Raw genomic sequence first — 20,974 nt, forward strand, 5'->3', positions numbered from 1 at the left:
AGAGTTGAAAGATTTAATGTAACCTGGAATTTGGAATGGACCACCTAAAAGCATAGTGGAGACAAATTCCTCTAGAACTTCTGAAGACGATTAAATGCAGGCTTGGAAAGGACCTGCTTGCATGGTCATTAGGAAAAGCAGAGAGAGAAGTTGAAACTGGACAGTTGGTTCCAAGAGCCACCACAGACACAAAGGGTCAAATAGTTCCCCTTGGTTACGGAAAATATGACAATCTTATTCCATATATTAGAATAACTTTGCTAAACATTAACTTGAATTTAGAAGCCCTGAATTTCCTTCTCATCAGGATCGAGCTGTTCTGGCAGATAATAGTACAAGAATTGGTTGCTGTGATTCTGCTATTTACAAAGCTCCAAGATAACTTTCCTTATTTACAAATAGAGTCCAGCTGCTGAATCAGAGATCAAAAGGGCATCTTTGAGCCCAAGTCCCAATTGCTAGTGGTTGGATTACACCCAAAATACTTTTATTTACCAAGACTGATTACTCTCAAGAACCATTAAAGTAATATAGAGTTAACACAAGCCAATAATTTTCACATTCCAAGTGAGAAAGATGAACATTGGCACACACCATTGTTGAGATGTGTTCCAAATAAATTAAACTTTTGAAGTCTACTCCTTATCTTTTATATCATAAGGTAGACACAACCATGCAAGAGATTAATTTATATTGCTATTAATTTATATAATCCAGTCCAATTTGTACTTCACCCCCTCATGAGCTACCTAATAACCATATAATTACAGCACAGAAATAGGCCAATTTGGCCCTTCTAGTCCATGACGAACACTTTCTCCCACCTAACCCCACTGACCACACTCAACCCTTAACCCTCCATTCGTTTCCCATCCATATACATATCCTCTCTTTCTTTGGCTTGGCTTCGCGGACGAAGATTTATAGAGGGGTAATGTCCACGTCAGCTGCAGGCTCGTTTGTGGCTGTCAAGTCCGATGTGGGAAGGCAGACACGGTTGCAGCGGTTGCAAGGGAAAATTGGTTGGTTGGGGTTGGGTGTTGGGTTTTTCCTCCTTTGTCTTTTGTCAGTGAGGTGGGCTAGCGGTCTTCTTCAAAGGAGGTTGCTGCCCGCCGAACTGTGAGGCGCCAAGGTGCATGGTTTGAGGCGAGATCAGCCCACTGGCGGTGGTCAATGGGGCAGGCACCAAGAGATTTCTTTAGGCAGTCCTTGTACCTCTTCTTTGGTGCACCTCTGTCACGGTGGCCAGTGGAGAGCTCGCCATATAACACGATCTTGGGAAGGCGATGGTCCTCCATTCTGGAGACGTGACCCACCCAGCGCAGTTGGATCTTCAGCAGCGTGGATTCGATGCTCTCGGTCTCTGCCATCTCGAGTACTTCGATGTTAGGGATGAAGTCGCTCCAATGAATGTTAGGATGGAGCGGAGACAACGCTGGTAGAAGCGTTCTAGGAGCCGTAGGTGATGCCGGTAGAGGACCCATGATTCGGAGCCGAACAGGAGTGTGGGTATGACAACGGCTCTGTATACGCTAATCTTTGTGAGGTTTTTCAGTTGGTTGTTTTTCCAGACTCTTTTGTGTAGTCTTCCAAAGGCGCTATTTGCCTTGGCGAGTCTGTTGTCTATCTCGTTGTCGATCTTTGCATCCGATGAAATGGTGCAGCCGAGATAGGTAAACTGGTTGACCATTTTGAGTTTTGTGTGCCCGATGGAGATGTGGGGGGCTGGTAGTCATGGTGGGGAGCTGGCTGATGGAGGACCTCAGTTTTCTTCAGGCTGACTTCCATTCCAAACATTTTGGCAGTTTCCGCGAAACAGGACGTCAAGCGCTGGAGAGCTGGCTCTGAATGGGCAACGTTCACGGACAAGTTGCTCTTGTGTCTTGGTGTGAGCTTGCAGGCGCCTCAGATCGAAGTGACTGCCATCCATGCGGTACCGGATGTAAACAACGTCTTCATTTTTGAGGTCTTTCATGGCTTGTTTCAGCATCATGCTGAAGAAGATTGAAAAGAGGGTTGGTGCGAGAACGCAGCCTTGCCTCACGCCATTGTTAATGGAGAAGGGTTCAGAGAGCTCATTGCTGTATTTGACCCGACCTTGTTGGTTTTCGTGCAGTTGGATAACCATGTTGAGGAACTTTGGGGGGCATCCTTCAAGCCTGCCTCCACCACTTCACCTGGAAGCTTGTTCCACACACCCACCACTCTCTGAGGAAAGAAGTTCCCCCTCATGTTTCCTCTAAACTTTTTCCCCCTAACTCTCAACTCATGTCCTCTTGTTTGTATCTCTCCCTTTCTTAAAAGAAAAAGCTTCTCCACATCAATTCTATCTATACCCCTAATAATTTTAAATACCTCAATCAAAACCCCTCTCAACCGCTACACTCTATTCTTTGGACCTAACTAACTTAGACCCTGTAACCCCGGTTACATTCTCGTAAATCTTCTCTGCACTCTCTCCAATTTGTTGATATCTTTCCTATACTTTGGTGACCAAAACTGTACACAATACTCCAAGTTTGGCCTCACTAATGCCTTGTACAATTTTAACACAACATCCCAGCTCCTATACCGAATGCTCGGATTTATAACAGAGGAATAGCTTTCTTCACCACCCTATCCACATGTGACATCATCTTCAGGGGACTATGTACCATTATTCTTAGATTCCTCTGTTCTACTGAACTCTTCAATGCCCTACCATTTACCATGTATGTCCTATTTTGATTAGCCCTACTAAAATGTAAAACCTCACATTTATCTGCATTAAACTCCATCTGCCATCTTTCAGCCCACTCTTCCTTAAAACCCTCTGCAAGCTTTGAAACCCTTCTTCACTCTCCACAGCTCCACCTTTCTTAGTATCATCCACATACTTACTAATCCAATTTACCACCCCATCATCCAGATCATTAATGTATATGACAAATAGTAATGGACCCAATACTGAACCCTGAGGCACTCCACTAGTCACCGGCTTCCAATCTGACAGTTATCTACCACTACTCTCTGGCATCTCCTATTCAACCATTGTTGAATCCATTTTACTACTTCAAAGTTAATATCTAATGATTGAACCTTGGAATCTTACCCTGAGGAACCTTATCAAAGACCTTACTAAAGTCCATATATACAATATCCACGGCCTTACCCTCATCAACTTTCATATTAACCTCCTCAAAAAATTCTAAAGTTTATCAAACACGACCTCCCCCTCATAAATCCATGGTGACTGTTTCTAATCAAACTCCCATCTTTCCATTAACTTACCCACCACTAATGTCAAACTTAAAGGACTATAATGACTAGATTTACTCCTCACATCTTTTTTAAAACAATGGAACTACATGAGTTACCCTCCAGTCCTCTGGCACCATTCCTGTTACTAAATTCATTTTAAATATCTCCGTCAAAGTCCCTACTATTTCTACACTAACCTCCCTCAAGGACCTAGGGAACATCTTGACAGAACCTGGAGACTTATCCACCTTTATTTTCCTTAAAAGTGCCTGAACTTCCTCTTCTTTAATCTTCATCACTTCCATAACTTCCCTACTTATTTCCCTTACTTTACATAGATCAATATGCTTCTCCTTAGTATGTACAGAAGAAAAAAAACTGTTAAAAATCTCCACCATCTCCTTTGGCTCCACACACAACCTTCCACGCTAATCCTTTTGGGGACCAATTTTATCCCTCCTGATCCTTTTGCTTCTAATATATCTGTAGAAGCTCTTTAGATTTATTTTCACCTTACTTGACAAAGCAACCTCATATCTCGACTTAGCCTTTCTAATTTCCTTCTTAAGATTCTTTTTACATTCTTTATATTCCTTTAAAACCTCATTTACTTCATGTTGTCTACACTCTTTGTACACCTCTCTCTTTTTCCGAACCATATTTCCAATAACCCTTGCAAATCAAGGCTCCCTAAAACTTTTAACCTTTCTTTTCATTCTAACAGCAACATACTGTCTCTGTACCCTTAAAATTTAATCTTCGAATGCACTTCATTTTCCTTCCACATCCTTCCCATAAAAATAATTTATCCCAGTCCACACCTTCCAAATCCATTCTCATCTCCTCAAAGTGAGCCTTTCTCCAATCAAAAATCTCAACCCTGGGTCCAGACCAATAGTATTGTGATCAGTGGACCCAAAGTGCTCCCCAACACACATCTCCGTCACCTGATGTTTCATTTCCTAATAGCAGATCCAACACTGCCCCTTCTCTAGTTGGTACCTCTATATATTGATGTAGAAAATTACCCTGCACACATTTAACCAACTCAAAACCATCCCAGTCAGTGTGTGGGAAGTTGAAATCTCCCACTATCAGGTGCTCACTACAAATATCTGTCATTTTCTTACAAATTTGTGGTCTATATCCACCCGCCATAAATGTTACCATTTCTTTCCCATTCCTCAATCCCACCCATAATGCTTCTCTAGATAAGCCCTCTATTCTATCCTTCCAAAGCACCACTGTAATACTCTCTTTAACAAGCAATCAACCCCCCCCCTTTCTTGTTCCCTTATTCTATCACACCTGAAGCAACAAAATTCAGTATGTTTACTTGCCATTCTTCTGCAGCCATGTTTCACTAATGGCTACCACATCATTATTCCAATTATCTAACCATACTCTAAGCTCATCTACTTTTCTCACAGTTCTCCTCGCATTGAAATAAATATATTTAAGAAAATCTCCTTCCCTTGCTCTCTGTTGATTTTTAATGGTGCATACAACTTCTCTGACTTCAATTTCATCTTTCTCCTCTACATCTATTCTTTCATTCTGGTACCCCTCCCCCTTCACATCTAGTTTAAACCCACTGGAGCCACACCAGCAAACCTACCTGCAAGAATATTTGTCCTTTTCCAGTCAAGATATAAACCATCCCTCTAGAACAGTTCCCACCTTTCCTGCAACGTTGCCCATTATCTACAAATCTGAACCCCTCCCTCCTGCACCATGTTTTCAGCCATGTGTTTACTGCACTATTTCTTACCTACCTGCACGTGGCCCTGGTAGAAATCCTGAGATTGCTAACCTGGAGGTACTGTCCTTAAACCTAGCTCCCTAAACTCATCCTGCATGATCTTCACATCCTTCCTCCCCACATCATTGGTTCCCATATGGACCACAACATCTGGCTGTTCTTCCTCAGTATCTTCTTTGGCTTGGCTTCGCGGACGAAGATTTATGGAGGGGGTAAAAAGTCCACGTCAGCTGCAGGCTCGTTTGTGGCTGACCAGTCCGATGCGGGACAGGCAGACACGATTGCAGCGGTTGCAAGGGAAAATTGGTTGGTTGGGGTTGGGTGTTGGGTTTTTCCTCCTTTGCCTTTTGTCAGTGAGGTGGGCTCTGCGGTCTTCTTCAAAGGAGGCTGCTGCCCGCCAAACTGTGAGGCGCCAAGATGCACGGTTTGAGGCGTTATCAGCCCACTGGCGGTGGTCAATGTGGCAGGCACCAAGAGATTTCTTTAGGCAGTCCTTGTACCTTTTCTTTGGTGCACCTCTGTCACGGTGGCCAGTGGAGAGCTCGCCATATAATACGATCTTGGGAAGGCGATGGTCCTCCATTCTGGAGACGTGACCCATCCCGCGCAGCTGGATCTTCAGCAGCGTGGACTCGATGCTGTCGACCTCTGCCATCTCGAGTACCTCGACGTTAGGGGTGTGAGCGCTCCAATGGATGTTGAGGATGGAGCGGAGACAACGCTGGTGGAAGCGTTCTAGGAGCCGTAGGTGGTGCCGGTAGAGGACCCATGATTCGGAGCCGAACAGGAGTGTGGGTATGACAACGGCTCTGTATACGCTTATCTTTGTGAGGTTTTTCAGTTGGTTGTTTTTCCAGACTCTTTTGTGTAGTCTTCCAAAGGCGCTATTTGCCTTGGCGAGTCTGTTGTCTATCTCATTGTCGATCCTTGCATCTGATGAAATGGTGCAGCCGAGATAGGTAAACTGGTTGACCGTTTTGAGTTTTGTGTGCCCGATGGAGATGTGGGGGGGCTGGTAGTCATGGTGGGGAGCTGGCTGATGGAGGACCTCAGTTTTCTTCAGGCTGACTTCCAGGCCAAACATTTTGGCAGTTTCCGCAAAGCAGGACGTCAAGCGCTGAAGATCTGGCTGTTCTTCCTCAGTATACCATGGACTCAATCTGTAATACCCCGTACCCTTGCACCAGGAAGGCAACATACCATATGAGATATCCAATCTCTTCCACAGAACCTTCTATCTGTTCCCCTAACTATAAAATCCCCTATCACAATCCCATGCCTCCTCCTATCCTTCCCTTCTTAGTCATAGGACAAGACTTTGTGCCAGATACTGGATTACTACAGCTCGCCCCCCCAGTACATCAACCCCCTCAACAGTAACCAAAGCAGCATACTTGTTCTTCAGGGGACACTCCACTGCCTGTCTATTATTTTTCCTCCTAACTGCAATCCAACTACCCTCCTCCCGACTCTTAAGTACAATATTATCCCTAGAGCTACTATCTATTACCCCCTTGGCCTCCTGAATGCTCTAAGCCCATCCAGCTCGGATGCACCTCTCGCATATTAAGTCCCTAGGGTCACTGCCAGTTTCCCCAATCTCCCACATCATACAAGAGGAGTATTTCTTTGCCTTACCTTCTCTCTTTGCCTTAATCTACTCTCTTACTAACTATTCCACGAGCCCCTCTTCACTTTAACTTTTTGTAACTCTGACTACTTCGGTAGCTCCTCAAACACTAACAGTTCACAACTCTAACTAAACTCTCTCACAACTTCACTCTGTAACTAAACTTGTCTTCCTAATTCAACCAACCTCCTACCCTAAATCTTTTTAAATCCCTCCCTCTCTTTTTTTAAACCTAGCTCTTACTCACCTATCACCTTCTCTTTTACCCTCTAACTTTCACTAACCTTCTTTCACTCCTTAAACTTTATCCTAACTTTAAAAATCCTCCCTAACTTTTCCAGGTATTTATTTATCTATTTATTCATGTATTCATTTAACCATCCATGTATTTATTTATCTATCCATTTATTTATCTCGCTATCTATTTATTTATCTAACCATCTATTATTTATTTATTACCTGTCTATTCATTATTTATTTATAACACCTAGTTACATTGGTAGTGTACCTTTAACCAATTTAGGAAAAACTTGGAACATTGCTCCCTGACTCCCTAATGTCAATAATCATTGCCAATGGGACACAAGGGGTTAACATGGATGGCAACAGATAACTTGTAGAATTAATACATCTCAGAGCAACTGGTTGAATAGCCTCATCAGATCTGGGATCCTGCCAAATGGTTGCTCTCCCTCCCTTTGGTATTTAATATTACTGACGTCGCATGAGGGGTGGAGTAAAGGAGCGTCCACAAATAGATCAAGGACTTAATATGGTGCGCTGATAATGTGGTATACAGGCAATGTGAAATGCCACAGTCCTTCATACACTAGCTAACCCGACATTTGTATTGATCAAAGCCATCAGATTAAAAAAAAATAAGTTTCCTAAAACAAAAAAAAAGCTTGAACAGATTCTCTGATTTCAAGAGTACAATTAATAGTCCAGATCACTGTAGAGTGGCCCATGATTATTCCTCAATATCAGAATGAGCAAATTTACATTCTCGGCAGTCACTATTTCACATTAGTATCGTGAAGAAAGCATGACAGCACTTCTACTTCCTCAGGAACTTTGGCATGACAATGGAAACCCTGGCAAATTTCTACAGAGGTGTGATGGAAAGTGTGCTGACCGGCTGCATCACGGTCTGGTATGAGGACACCAACACCCCTGAGTGTAAAGCCCTCCACAAGGTAGTGGACGTAGCCCAGGACATCACGGGTAAAACCCTCCCCACCATCGAGAACATGTACAGGGAACGCTGCCGTCAGAGAGCAGCAGCAGCAATCATCAAAGATCCACTCCACCACCCAGCACTCGCTCTGCTCTCACTGCTACCATCAGAAATGAGGTAGACGTGCCAAAAGACTCGCACCACCAGGTTCTGGAACAGCTGCTACTCCTCCACCCTCAGACTCCTCAACATCAAACTCAATCAGGGACTTATTTAAGGAGTCTACTTTTTCACTTCATTGATTTTTTCCCCTCTGTTTTGCAGTTTGTTTACATTTTTTTATTTGTTTACAAGGGGAAAAACAGAGTCAGTAATTCTGCCTCGTCTGCAGGAAAAAGAATCTCAGGGTTGTATGTGATGTTAAGTATGGACTCTGATAATAAATCTGAAACTAATCTACCAAGTCTCTATTTGCCCTATGGGGAGGACAGGATGGCTCTGAAGCGGAATGAACAATAGCGAAAAGTTAGAATGGGAAGAAACATGGCACAGTTGATGTAACATCAGGATTAGTTCTGCAAATGGGGTCGGGGTGTGGGGGGAGGAGAGAAGAATGCAAAATGCCATTTTGAAACAAGGGAGCAGGGAGGGTGGGAGGAATACTGGTAGCTCAAAGTTGCAGGACCGTGGAAAGGTGGCACAAGGTATAGAGAGCAAGAGCAAAATTGGACAGGAAAGGTAAAAAAAAGCACCATATTCTTTTGAAGAGTCAGAATTAGAGCGGAGAGAAGATAATTAGTTAGGAGATGCAAAGCACAAGGAACATTTAATTATTGGGAAGGTTCTATTAGTAATCAGGAGGTTCAAAATGACAGATATATATCATCAACAAAGACTGAGAGATGCTGGAGAAGATAATGAACTAGGAGCTATGGAGTGATAGAGTGTGGGGAAATAACTTTCCCAGAGAAGGTATTTAAAAAAAAAATCACGAAAATGATTGGCAGTCTTATATCGCCATCTGCACCTTTGCCAGTTGATAGGGGTGTTGAGGGTGGGCATTTCACAATGCCACCCCAAGTCCTGTTGCTATCAGGACCAACCATTATGGATGTGCTGCATCCGGCCCAGAAACAATGCAGAGTCTTCAGGCAGTGGGTAGTTCAGTAGGATCTGGCCCCACTCTCATTTAGGAGTTTGCTGCTTTTATCGGGTGGGGAGAGGGGCTACAATATCAACTCCTACAGAGTCACTTGTCAAATTTTTCTAGTTTTCTTTCTGGCATAAATAAGTGAACTTCCAGTTTTACATAAACCCTTCTTCAGATTGGTTAACAAATCTCCAAAAATTAAATAATTTAAAAAAAAATTAAGCTTACATTTGGCCTGTTAACTGTTGCATTGGAATTAGTATCCTGGATCCACTCAGAATGCACAGGCACAATATGGATATTGAAAAAATACAAATATCTTATTTTTAGGGCAGCAACAAAAACTTTCCATTGTTTTATTTGAACCCCCTCTCCAGACGTGATAAAAGAGCAATTCATATTGTACACGGTATGGTAGATGATGTAACAATATTGCAGTGCCAACAACCTGGGTTAGAATCCGACATTGTCTGTAAGAGTTTTCCTGCTCTCCTCACGACGTGCATGGGTTTCCACCCACAGTCCAAAGATGTACAGGGTAAATAGATCACATGGGTTTATGGGCTCAAGGGCTGGAAAGGCCTGTTATGGCGATGTATCACTGAAAATTGGAGGTGATGCGACCACAGCAAATTAAGTCAAAGTAACATTATACTCACATTCATCGTAGAAGCCATAGATGCGATTGATGCTGGCGCATTCATGATTTCCCCGCAAAAGGAAGAAGTTTTCCGGGTATTTGATCTTGTATGCTAGGAGAAGGCAAATGGTCTCTAGAGACTGCTTCCCTCGATCTACGTAATCTCCCAAGAACAAATAGTTTGCTTCAGGTGGAAACCCTCCATATTCAAACAACCTCAGGAGGTCTGTGTACTGCCCATGAATGTCACCTACAACAATGGAATAGAAAGTTCAAAATTTAGTTATCCAATTTCCACACAAACATCTTCTTGGAATGATTCTTCCCAATCTTAATCACATTAAAGCAATTCTCCTCAGGACAAAGAGCACAGAAACAGGCATTTTGGCCCATCATGTACCTAGTGCCATGAATCCCATTTCCCATCATGTCCACTTTGCCTTAAAGTTGTGAAAAAGATTCTCTTACCCCCATCCTCAAGCAGTGCATTTCAACCACTTAAGTGTGAAAATATGCTTTGGGCTCCTTTGAAATCTCCTACCCCCTTGCTTTAACTCTTTGGACTCTGGCCATGTCATACCTTTTGTAATATTTACGCTGGATTGGGTCCATGGGTAAACTACAACATGAACACCAGTACAAACCAGCTGGTGCTTGGGTATAAAACCAGTCCTGGAAAATGGGGACATGAAGTATATACACTAGTCGGTAGTCCCTGAAATCTGAGGCATGGGAGTCCAAAGAGTTAGGAATCAGGATTTATGGTCACGAACAAGTCATGAAATTTGATGTTTTGCACTCTGAATAGGGGAAAAGTTGCTCAACATTTACCCAATGCATCCTGTAACTTTGTATAACTTAATCAGGTCCCTTTTCAAACTTTTCAGGTCTAATTAAAATCCAGTCCATCTAATCTCTTCACTTTGTTGCAACACTCCATCTCAGGCACCTGCTTTCTTCCTCTGCACACTTTGGTCACTAGTGCAATGATGTCCTTCCTATAGTGTATCAACAAAACAGCACATCATGTCGCAGAGGCCTAATTAAAGTTGCACCAAAACCTCCTTGCTCTTGTATTGCCTCGACCCATGAAGGCAGACAGCTGGTAGTTCTCTTAACTAATTCATCCTCCAGTGTTGACTTCATGTGATACACACCAGAGGACATGGGTTACAGGTGAAGGGGGAAAAGTTTAGGGGAAACTTCACACAAAGAGTGGTGGGAGTATGGAACGAGCTGCCAGCTGAAGTTGTGAATGCAGGCTCAATTTTAACACTTAAGAAGAATTTGGACAGGTACAAGGATATGGAAGGCTATGGACTGGGTGCAGGTCAGGGGGATGTGGGAGAAAAATAGTTTGGCACAGACTAGAAGGGCCTGTTTCTGTGCTGTAGTGTTCTACATCAAGTTGGTCTGCTTCTTAATACTTTTCCTATAATGTATCCCCTCATATTTTTCAGAATTAAAATCATCTGCCAAGGCCTTGACATCTTATAAACTCAATATTGTTCTGGTATTCAAAGACTACCCTCCTCCTATCCACAACTCCACCAATTGTCATGTCATCCTGCATTCTCATATACACAGAGCATTCATGTTTTGCAACAAGCCCTTCAGTCACAGGCTTCCAATCACAAAATCAAACCTTGATCAGCACCCTCTACCTCTTAATGCTGAGCCAATTTCAGATCCAATGTCAGACCACTATAAATCCTACAGCCTCTAAATTTTTGGAATGGACTTCATATGAGATAAGGGTAGCACAGCTGGTATAGCAGTTAGCATAATGCTGTTACAGTGCCAGTGATCGGGGTTCAATTCCAGCGCTGTCTGTAAGGAGATTGAACATTCTCCCCGTGTCTTGTGTGTTTTCTCCGGGTACTCTGGTTTCAAAAACATACCGGCGGTATAGGTCAATTGGGTGGTACGGGGTCGTGGGACGAAAGGGCCTGTTACCGTGCTGTGGGTCTAAATTTACAACTGTAAAAAAAATTGCTAAAGTCCTTACTGAAGTAGACAAGTGGACCAAATATACTGCATGTTCTACTGAGTTTCGCCTGCACATTTGTGTACTGCAAAGAATACATTAACTGTACCCTGTTCAACATACTGAAACAACACCTCAATAATTCAATTAAATTTGAGAAAAAGGCTATTTCCTTGAAGCCCTACCTCTCAATTTTTGCTTCTCCAGTGCTTCTTAATACAGCCCCCATCCCAATAATTTCCTTACCATTATTATTAGATTCACCAGCCATTAATTGCCTGGGTAAGTTGGAGGAGAGTCTGGCAATCTCCAAGTGAATGGCTTTAACATCGAGTTCTCTGGTTTCCATTAGGACACTTCCCTATCTTCCCAAATCCTCCTCAGCTATCCACCCTCTTTCCTCTCCAGAGAGCTATCGCACAAGACTCTGATAGAGCAGAAATAGGCCATTCAGCCTGTTGAGTCCACTCTGCCATTCCATCATCAGCCTATCCATTTTCCCACTCAGCCCCACTCCCCTGCCTTCTCCCTAAAACCTTTGATACCTTGTCTATTCAAATACATATCAGAGACAGATAGACACCAGCTATGGCAGGGAGTGCAAGCCATTACAGCCTACAAAGTGAGGGTGAACACCATAGATGGCCGTGATGTTCACTATCCAATGAGCTGAACACCTTCTATGCCCGCTTTGAGAAGAACCACTAAACAGTACCTACTACAATCCCTATCTCTGATGGCGACATCAGAATTTCATTCAAGAGGATGAACCCTCAGAAGGCATCGGAGCCTAACCGCATACCTGGAAGGGTACCGAAAATCTGCAACAGCCAACTAGCCAGAGTGTTCACAGACATTTTCAACCTCTCAATGCTGCAGTCAGAGGTTCCCATCCGCTTTAAAAGGGCTTTAGTCATCCTGGTACCCAAGAAGAGTAGTGTGATCTGCCTCAACAACTACCACCAAGTAATATTTACTTCCACTTTGAGATACTGGATATGGCTAGAATTAACACATACCTAAGTAAAGATGTGGACCCACTGCAATTTGCCCATCGTCACAATTGCTCCACAGCAGATATAATATCGCTGGTTCTCCCCTCAGCTCTGGATCACCTCGAAAACAGCAATTCATACATACGGCTGCTCTTCGACTACAGCTTGGCCTTCAATACCATTATTCCCTCAGTGCTGGTCAAGAAGCTACAAACTCTAGGCCTTTGTACCCCCCATCTGCAACTTGACCAGTCAGTACGAATTGGAAACGTCTACTCCTCACTGATTATCAACAGAGGTGTACCCCAAGGATGCATGCTTAGCCCACTGTTCTACTCATTATACACCCATGACTGTGTGGCCAGGCACACAAGTTTGCCGATGACACCACAGTTGTCAGAGGAATCACAAATGGCAATGAGGAAGCATACAGCAGGGAGATAGATCAGTTCGTTGAATGGTGTAAGGATAACAACCTTGCACTCAACATTAGCAAAACCAAGGAGATGACTGTGGACTTCAGGAGGAAGACAGAGGAACACGACCCAGTCCCCATCAAGGAAATAGAATAACGGACGAAGTACACAGCTTTGGGGAGCTCCTGTGTGGATTGCAAGTGTGGAGGGCGAGGTACTGCACAGATAGGCACCCACAACTCTGCGTTTAAAAAAAAACGTACCCCTGATGTCTCCCATAAACTTCCCTCACTTCACTTTGTAGATATGTCCCCTGGTGTTTGCTACTCCCAACCTGGGCTAAAAGTACTAGCTGTCTGCCTCTCAGAACCTTGTAGAACCTTTTTTAAGTCACCTCTCATTCTTCTTTGCTCTAAAAAGAAATCCAAGCTCTGCTAACCTTGTTTCCCAATCTAGGCAACATCCTGCTATATCTCCTCTGCACCCTCTCCATAGCTTCCACATCCTTCCTATAATGAGGTGACCAGAACTGATTAAAGGAAGGATACAGAAGCTATGGAGAGGGTATAGAGGAGATTTACCAGGTTGTTGCCTTGGGTTAGTTCACTCTTGCTCTTGACTGCAAGTCATGTCGGAATGTACATCGATACGACTAAAGAGGCTGCTGATGCGGGAATTTGGAGAAAATAAAATCTTCTGGAAGAACTCTGTGGATTAAGCTGCACCTTTTTCTCCCACTGATACTGCTCGACCAACTGAGTTACTCTAGCACAGGGGTGGACACCTTTTAATTTTTAAATTTAGATATACAATCTGTGCAGCTCAATTAACCGGTAATATAATCGTGGGCCAAATGGCCTGTTACCATGCTGTATGTCTAAATTAAAAATTAAAAGGTTGTCCACCCCTGATAGACCATGTATTTACCTGAGAATTAAACATGTTCTCTTTGGAGATACCTAGTTCCTGTAAAATGTTCTGTATTATAAAGGGACAACTAAATTTAGAAAAAAAAAAGGTTGTCCACCCCCTGATAGACCATGTATTTACCTGAGAATTAAACATGTACTCTTTAGAGATACCTAGTTCCTGTAAAATGTTCTGTATTATAAAGGGACAACTAAATTTAGAAAAAAAAAGGTTGTCCACCCCCTGATAGACCATGTATTTACCTGAGAATTAAACATGTACTCTTTAGAGATACCTAGTTCCTGTAAAATGTTCTGTATTATTAAGGGACAACTAAATTTAGAAAAAAAAAAGTTGGCCACCCCTGATAGACCATGTATTTACCTGAGAATTAAACATGCACTCTTTGGAGATACCTAGTTCCTGTAAAATGTTCTGTATTATTAAGGGACAACTAAATTTAGAAAAAAAAAAGTTGGCCACCCCTGATAGACCATGTATTTACCTGAGAATTAAACATGTACTCTTTAGAGATACCTAGTTCCTGTAAAATGTTCTGTATTATTAAGGGACAACTAAATTTAGAAAAAAAAAAGTTGGCCACCCCTGATAGACCATGTATTTACCTGAGAATTAAACATGCACTCTTTGGAGATACCTAGTTCCTGTAAAATGTTCTGTATTATTAAGGGACAACTAAATTTAGAAAAAAAAAAGTTGGCCACCCCTGATAGACCATGTATTTACCTGAGAATTAAACATGCACTCTTTGGAGATACCTAGTTCCTGTAAAATGTTCTGTATTATTAAGGGACAACTAAATTTAGAAAAAAAAAAGTTGGCCACCCCTGATAGACCATGTATTTACCTGAGAATTAAACATGCACTCTTTGGAGATACCTAGTTCCTGTAAAATGTTCTGTATTATTAAGGGACAACTAAATTTAGAAAAAAAAAAGTTGGCCACCCCTGATAGACCATGTATTTACCTGAGAATTAAACATGCACTCTTTGGAGATACCTTGTTCCTGTAAAATGTTCTGTATTATTAAGGGACAACTAAATTTAGAAGAAAAAAAAGTTGGCCACCCCTGATAGACCATGTATTTACCTGAGAATTAAACATGTACTCTTTGGAGATACCTCATTCCTGTAAAATGTTCTGTATTATAAAGGGACAACTAAATTTAGTAAAAAAAGGTTGTCTCCCCCTGATAGACCATGTATTTACCTGAGAATTAAACATGTACTCTTTGGAGATACCTAGTTCCTGTAAAATGTTCTGTATTATAAAGGGACAACTAAATTTAGAAAAAAAAGGTTGTCTCCCCCTGATAGACCATGTATTTACCTGAGAATTAAACATGTACTCTTTAGAGATACCTAGTTCCTGTAAAATGTTCTGTATTATTAAGGGACAACTAAATTTAGAAAAAAAAGGTTGTCTCCCCCTGATAGACCATGTATTTACCTGAAAATTAAACATGTACTCTTTAGAGATACCTAGTTCCTGTAAAATGTTCTGTATTATTAAGGGACAACTAAATTTAGAAATGTTTATGATCATCTGATTGTGTTTTGCACCCAAATCTAACCACAAGGATACAGTTCGATTACCATATTGCTATTTCTGAATGAACAATGAACCACAGATACGACCTCATCTTGTCTTTTTTTTAATTGTTTTTATTTATTTTGAAGTGTGGTTTTACATGAATATTTGCACTGTAATTGGTGCCATAAAACAACACATTTTGTGACATGTTCATGGCAATAAATTCTGATATAGAGTTCTACATTGTCACAACAAATAGTAATCCTGTTCTTGATTTGCAGTAGGATTGCACAACGCTTCCTTAAGCCTTTTCTATTTCTGGTAGCTTCCCTGAAAGGAAATCTATGGCTGACTGTCAATAACTTCACAATCAATTTGACTTATTACTATTTAGCTCTATTCATGTGCTCTAATCCTAACCACATAACAGTATTGACATACACACGACTAATTTTCAAAACAAAATTTATAAATTGAGTAGCATCTGTGCCATAACTTGCATTTAAAATTGACAGTTGGTGTTGCACGACAATTGGTAAAATATTCATTTCAGTAATTTCAATTTGTCACTTCATTGACAGCTGGAAGGTTAAAATATGTGATTTATGTGTTGCCTGGAGCTTTTGGTTTCAGTGCAAGGGAAAGGCTCAGATTTGGGAATGCGTGACTGTTGGGACTCCAGAGCGAGTCGGCTGGAGGGTTAGGACTTGGGTGGGGGGGGGGGGGTGGGGTGGAAGAAAAGCATCTACTAAACAGACAAACAGCAAGTCACACAATTACATTGCTGATCTCCAAACACAAGCAAATTTATACTGGTCCGCCCTCCGTAATTAAATACTTCAAATCCATTTCAAAATACACAGCTTTACCTTGGAACTTAGGACAGTTATGTCAGGGAAGCTTGCAACCTGAGGGCAGATGCCAGATTTAGGACAGCTGCGGCTGAATAATTGATAGTGGGTCATCCGTGCCCATCTGCACAAATTGGTGAACTTACCATTAGAGCACCTCACGGTATGCTGTGCCAATGTACATTCGTAGCACTGAGTGCCAGCTGGAATCAGACACTGGTTCAATTTAAACAGAGCTTGTCGGTTAACCACTCTGCCACAGACATAATGGAGCATGTATATCCAGGTGTCTGTGTGTAATTATCATGTGTATATAGGGTGGCCATTTCCAATTTTGCAAAACAGAGGAATTTTGGGGGCGGGGGGGGGGGGGTGTGGAAGAAGAGGGGAAGCTTATCTGCCATGAACCTTGGTACATCATCATAACTTCCCCCTCATCAGGCATGCATCAGCTGGAACTTTGTGCACCACCATCACACTTCCCCCTCATCGCGCATGTCCCAGCCGCACTTGCACATGCGCACGAGAAGAAACATGGCCGTGAACGGCCTTACAGACCCCAGGATGCTGCAAAATTCACAGCTAATTTCTACCCCTTATTTTGTCTTCCATTTGGGGGTATAGGGCCTACACCCTCAAATGGAGGACAAATTAACTTTAGACTTGACGTGGCGCCAGACAGACGATAGAAGGCTCAAAAGCCTGACTGTCCGGCCTAAAACTGGACATCAGCCACTCCATTTGACACCACTATTCCATGAGAATTTTCCTTTTCAAGCCACAACAGATTATTCATATATTGTAGTACATTGTTCAGAGAAATTAGGCCCTGTTCAATGTACAGCCCCAGTCAGACTTTCCAGAGCAAGAAGTAAACCAACCCTTTGTTATATTGCCTGCATTTTGGAAAGATCCTTTAAATGGAGGGATCTGAACTAATCAAACAGCCCATGGTATCCACAAAGAACACCAGTTGTCTCTTTCCATTAACGATATCTACTGGCAGTATTTATGAATATGCTGGAACCTCCCTTCTCAATTTAAAAGGCCTCTCTGTGTTAGTATGGACGCCACTAAGTTTCTAATGAAGTTAAAGCTAATTAATCTTTTGGCATTGACATTCATTCCCTTTTCATTTTCAAACATGGGAATGATATGTCAAGCAATGAGCTGCTGGAGAAACTCCAGTCAGTTAGCATCCATAGATAGAAATGGTCAGACAAACCTATGGGCCGAGACCCTTCATCAAGACTAAAGTGACAAGGAGATGATATGTAAGAAGTTGGAGAAAGTGATAGGATTTGGACAGAGGTCGGAGATGGAGAGACAGTAAGGGGGGCAGGTGGAAGTTTGAGAGCAAAGTACACAAACGGCTAAAGAGAGGTGGAAAGAGTGAAACCAGATGGAGGTGGGTTGGGGGAGGGGGGCACGGCAGTACCTAAATTAGAAAAAATCAATGTTCAAGTTTATGAGGTTTATTTATATTGGGAATTGTATCAACTGTTCTCTGGAACCCCTCCCTTTTCATCTGTTATGCATTTTTACATCGCCTTACCTAATGTTTATTAGCTCCCCTGCTCAATGTTTGACCAAGTTCATTTCACATGAAAAACTGGAAACTAAGCATTTTAAATTCAATTAAAATATAACATCTTTCAAGGTGCAGACATCATTGACAAGTCCAGAATCTTCTTGCCTACCTCAAATGTCATAAAGAGATGTTTTATTTTAAATCAGATTTTTGAAGTCTGTGACAAGGTGGTTGGGGAACGTCAGTATGAATTTCTAAAATAAAACAATGTTTTGCATAAGATATTTTGTAGATGAAAGCCCATGGAATTGGAGGTAATGTGTTTTTTAAAAAAAATGTTTAATTAAAAAAATTAAACCACAATTACATTTATCAATTGATAATGAATTATATAGAAAAAAATACATGTGGTATATATGGCCTTAATCCCCCCCCTCCCCCCTCCCGTGCTACCCCTAACCCCTAAGAAAGAAGGATATTATCAAAAATACATTTGCAACTTCAAATCAACTACTGTGGAGCCAAAAATCACCGCCAGGATGAATTATTGAGAGTTCTAAATCTTCAGACCAACATACTGTTTGTTTTCAAAAAAAAATTATATTTATCACATAAAAACTACAAGTTATTTGGTGAAGTGCTTTTGATCTGTACTTTTTTTCTGAAAGTTTGGAAGCAGAGGAAAGATTTACTCTCTGATTGGCAAGTTAGTGCATCTGCATGAGGGGCTTACCATCTCACTTAATATTTTAGCTTGGATGAAGGAAGAGCTACATATCCACTTGCTAACAACAGTTGTAAAGCACATCAAATCATAACTTAGTCCATCTTTCCAAGCAAAGCAATGTGGTCAGGCTCCAAGAGGACAAGAGCAAAGCAGATTAGGCTCAATGCGGAGGCAGATATGGGAGCTCCTGCTTCGGATCTGAGAGAGATGAATCACAATTTTGTTTAAATGGTAAGAGGTGAGATATGACAGGCCAAAGGAATATGGATGCACACATAAAATTAAAGCACAAAATCCAAAACATTTTGTATATTGGTTTGAGGCCTTTTGCAATAGGCTAAATGTAAGCATCGGAGTCAAACACAAATTGCTGGAGGAACTCAGCGGATCAAGCAACATCAGTGGGACAAAAAAGATAAGACATTGAGCCAAAGCATCAGTCCTGATGATGTTTTGGCTCAAAGCGGAGACCATTCTATTTTTTCCACTAATGCTGTTTGACCTGCTGAGTTCCTCCAGTAGATTGTGTTTGATTTCAGATGTCAAGTGGTGCAGCTTTGTCTGAGTTTAGACAATAAGACATCAGAAGATTCAGCCCATTGAGTCTGCTCTGCCATTCAAATCATGGCTGAAGCATTTTTCTTCACAACCCACCTTCACCCCATAACCTTTGATACCCTTGCTAATCAGGCATCTATCAACCTCCATTTTAAATATACCCAATGACTTGGCCTCCAGAGCCATCAGTGGCAACAAATTCCACAGATTTACCATCTACAGCATGAAGAAATTTCTCATCTCTGTTCTAACGTTTATCAAGTTAACTCTTGATGGATCAGCTTGGGTATGGAGGCAGGTGAGGGCTTATTAGGTAATTTCTCCTCATTCTATATAGCAAACCATAGTTTAAAAAAAAAACCACACACACATTATTTGGAATTCAAGCAACTGGCAGCTTCAAGTAACTGACAAATAAAAAGTAAAATAAATAAGTAAAAAATTTTAAAAAGTTTAAAATTGGCACCAATTACACAACACTCCATCTCAAGCAACTGGAAAATTCACTTATCCGGCATCTACAAATCCCCATAGCTGCTGGATACCAGGGGTTTTACTGTACTAGGTCACTTTGACACGCATGACAGCCCCAATATAAAGTCTGCGTGGGAGGTGCCTATCACAACTTCTCACAAATGGTTGTATGGAAATATTGGCCGGAAGGTCACTTCCAGTTATTGGCCTCTTCCTTGTCTTCTGCATTCTGATGTTCTCATTCGTCTGAAGAGGAGGAAAAGCAACAACCCTGCAACGAAGAACTATGGTGAATAATGCATGGATGGATGAAGACATTGGGTGACTGTGACTGAGCAAGAGGCATGACCCTACAGGGAGCACGTGGCTTTGAGATATCAAGTACTTTCCTGCAAATGGTGTGACCAGACAGAGGGTGTTTATTATTCTGTTGACCACAGCTCTCCAGATATCTAGTATTTTAGGTGGGAAACCTGGAAGTGATACATTAACATAAATGTTGGGTTAAACTCTTGGATAGCCACAATTAATTACTTTTTAGGGTACCATGTCCCCCATCACCATAAATGTACCAAAAAATCTCTTTAAATTTGTTTTATGCATAGCTTAAGCTCTGTAGCACAGATTATGGGCACATGAGTTTAGACAGTGCTCTGGCAGACTAAATAACAAGATAAATTAGGACATATGGATTGGCAGAGGGTAAGAAATATTACTGTGCCTGTAATTTTTTAAAAAACAGTCCAGGGAAGAAGGCTCCCTGTTTTAATACGTGTACTATTCCCTTTTACTCAGGACATGTTTTCTTGGAGAATGAAGAGCTTAATTCAAATTCTGACAGTTTTTAAAAAAACTTCGCATTTATTTTTGTTGCTGCTTTAATGCAAAGGGTTAACAAGTCTGTCTTAATAATATTTACTTCAATGTAATCCTATCATTCCATGATGTCAGAAATAATCCTCCTTTAACCTATAATGACAAATCCAGAAATAGCTCAGTTGGAGAACAGGTTAAGGGCTGCTTCTTTGTTACACATAATCCTCACTTTTTGTTCAGGTCCAAAGCTATCCTGCTTCTTTATTCAAAGCTTTAACCCAAAGTATCTACAAGCAACCTCACGCTGCACATTTCACGAAGAAAATTGCTCAGTTACACCTCCTCTGGTAACTTTACTCAGCCACCCTGGGTCCAAAGCAGCAACAGTGGAGAAGTGGGAGGAGATGAGGAATTTTCCAACCTTTTCTACCTATAATCGAACCTTTGGTAGAACTTGGGCTCCATAGGTAATGGTCAGGCAAATGAACACAGCTATGACCTGCTGAATGTTTCCAGCACTTTTGTGTGCAGTGCAGCTATGATTTATTCATTTGTC

General features: G+C 41.6%; 1 protein-coding gene across 1 annotated transcript in view; it reads right to left on the reverse strand.

The window, feature by feature from the left end:
• LOC138737380 (serine/threonine-protein phosphatase PP1-beta catalytic subunit-like) overlaps nt 1-20,974 on the reverse strand; it is a 75,795-nt gene that overhangs the window by 18,821 nt on the left and 36,000 nt on the right. The window contains 1 exon segment of the mRNA XM_069888126.1: nt 9,619-9,849. Coding sequence (XP_069744227.1) covers nt 9,619-9,849 — 231 coding nt within the window.

The sequence above is a fragment of the Narcine bancroftii genome, chromosome 6, assembly GCF_036971445.1.
Source record: "Narcine bancroftii isolate sNarBan1 chromosome 6, sNarBan1.hap1, whole genome shotgun sequence".
Taxonomy (NCBI): domain Eukaryota; kingdom Metazoa; phylum Chordata; class Chondrichthyes; order Torpediniformes; family Narcinidae; genus Narcine; species Narcine bancroftii.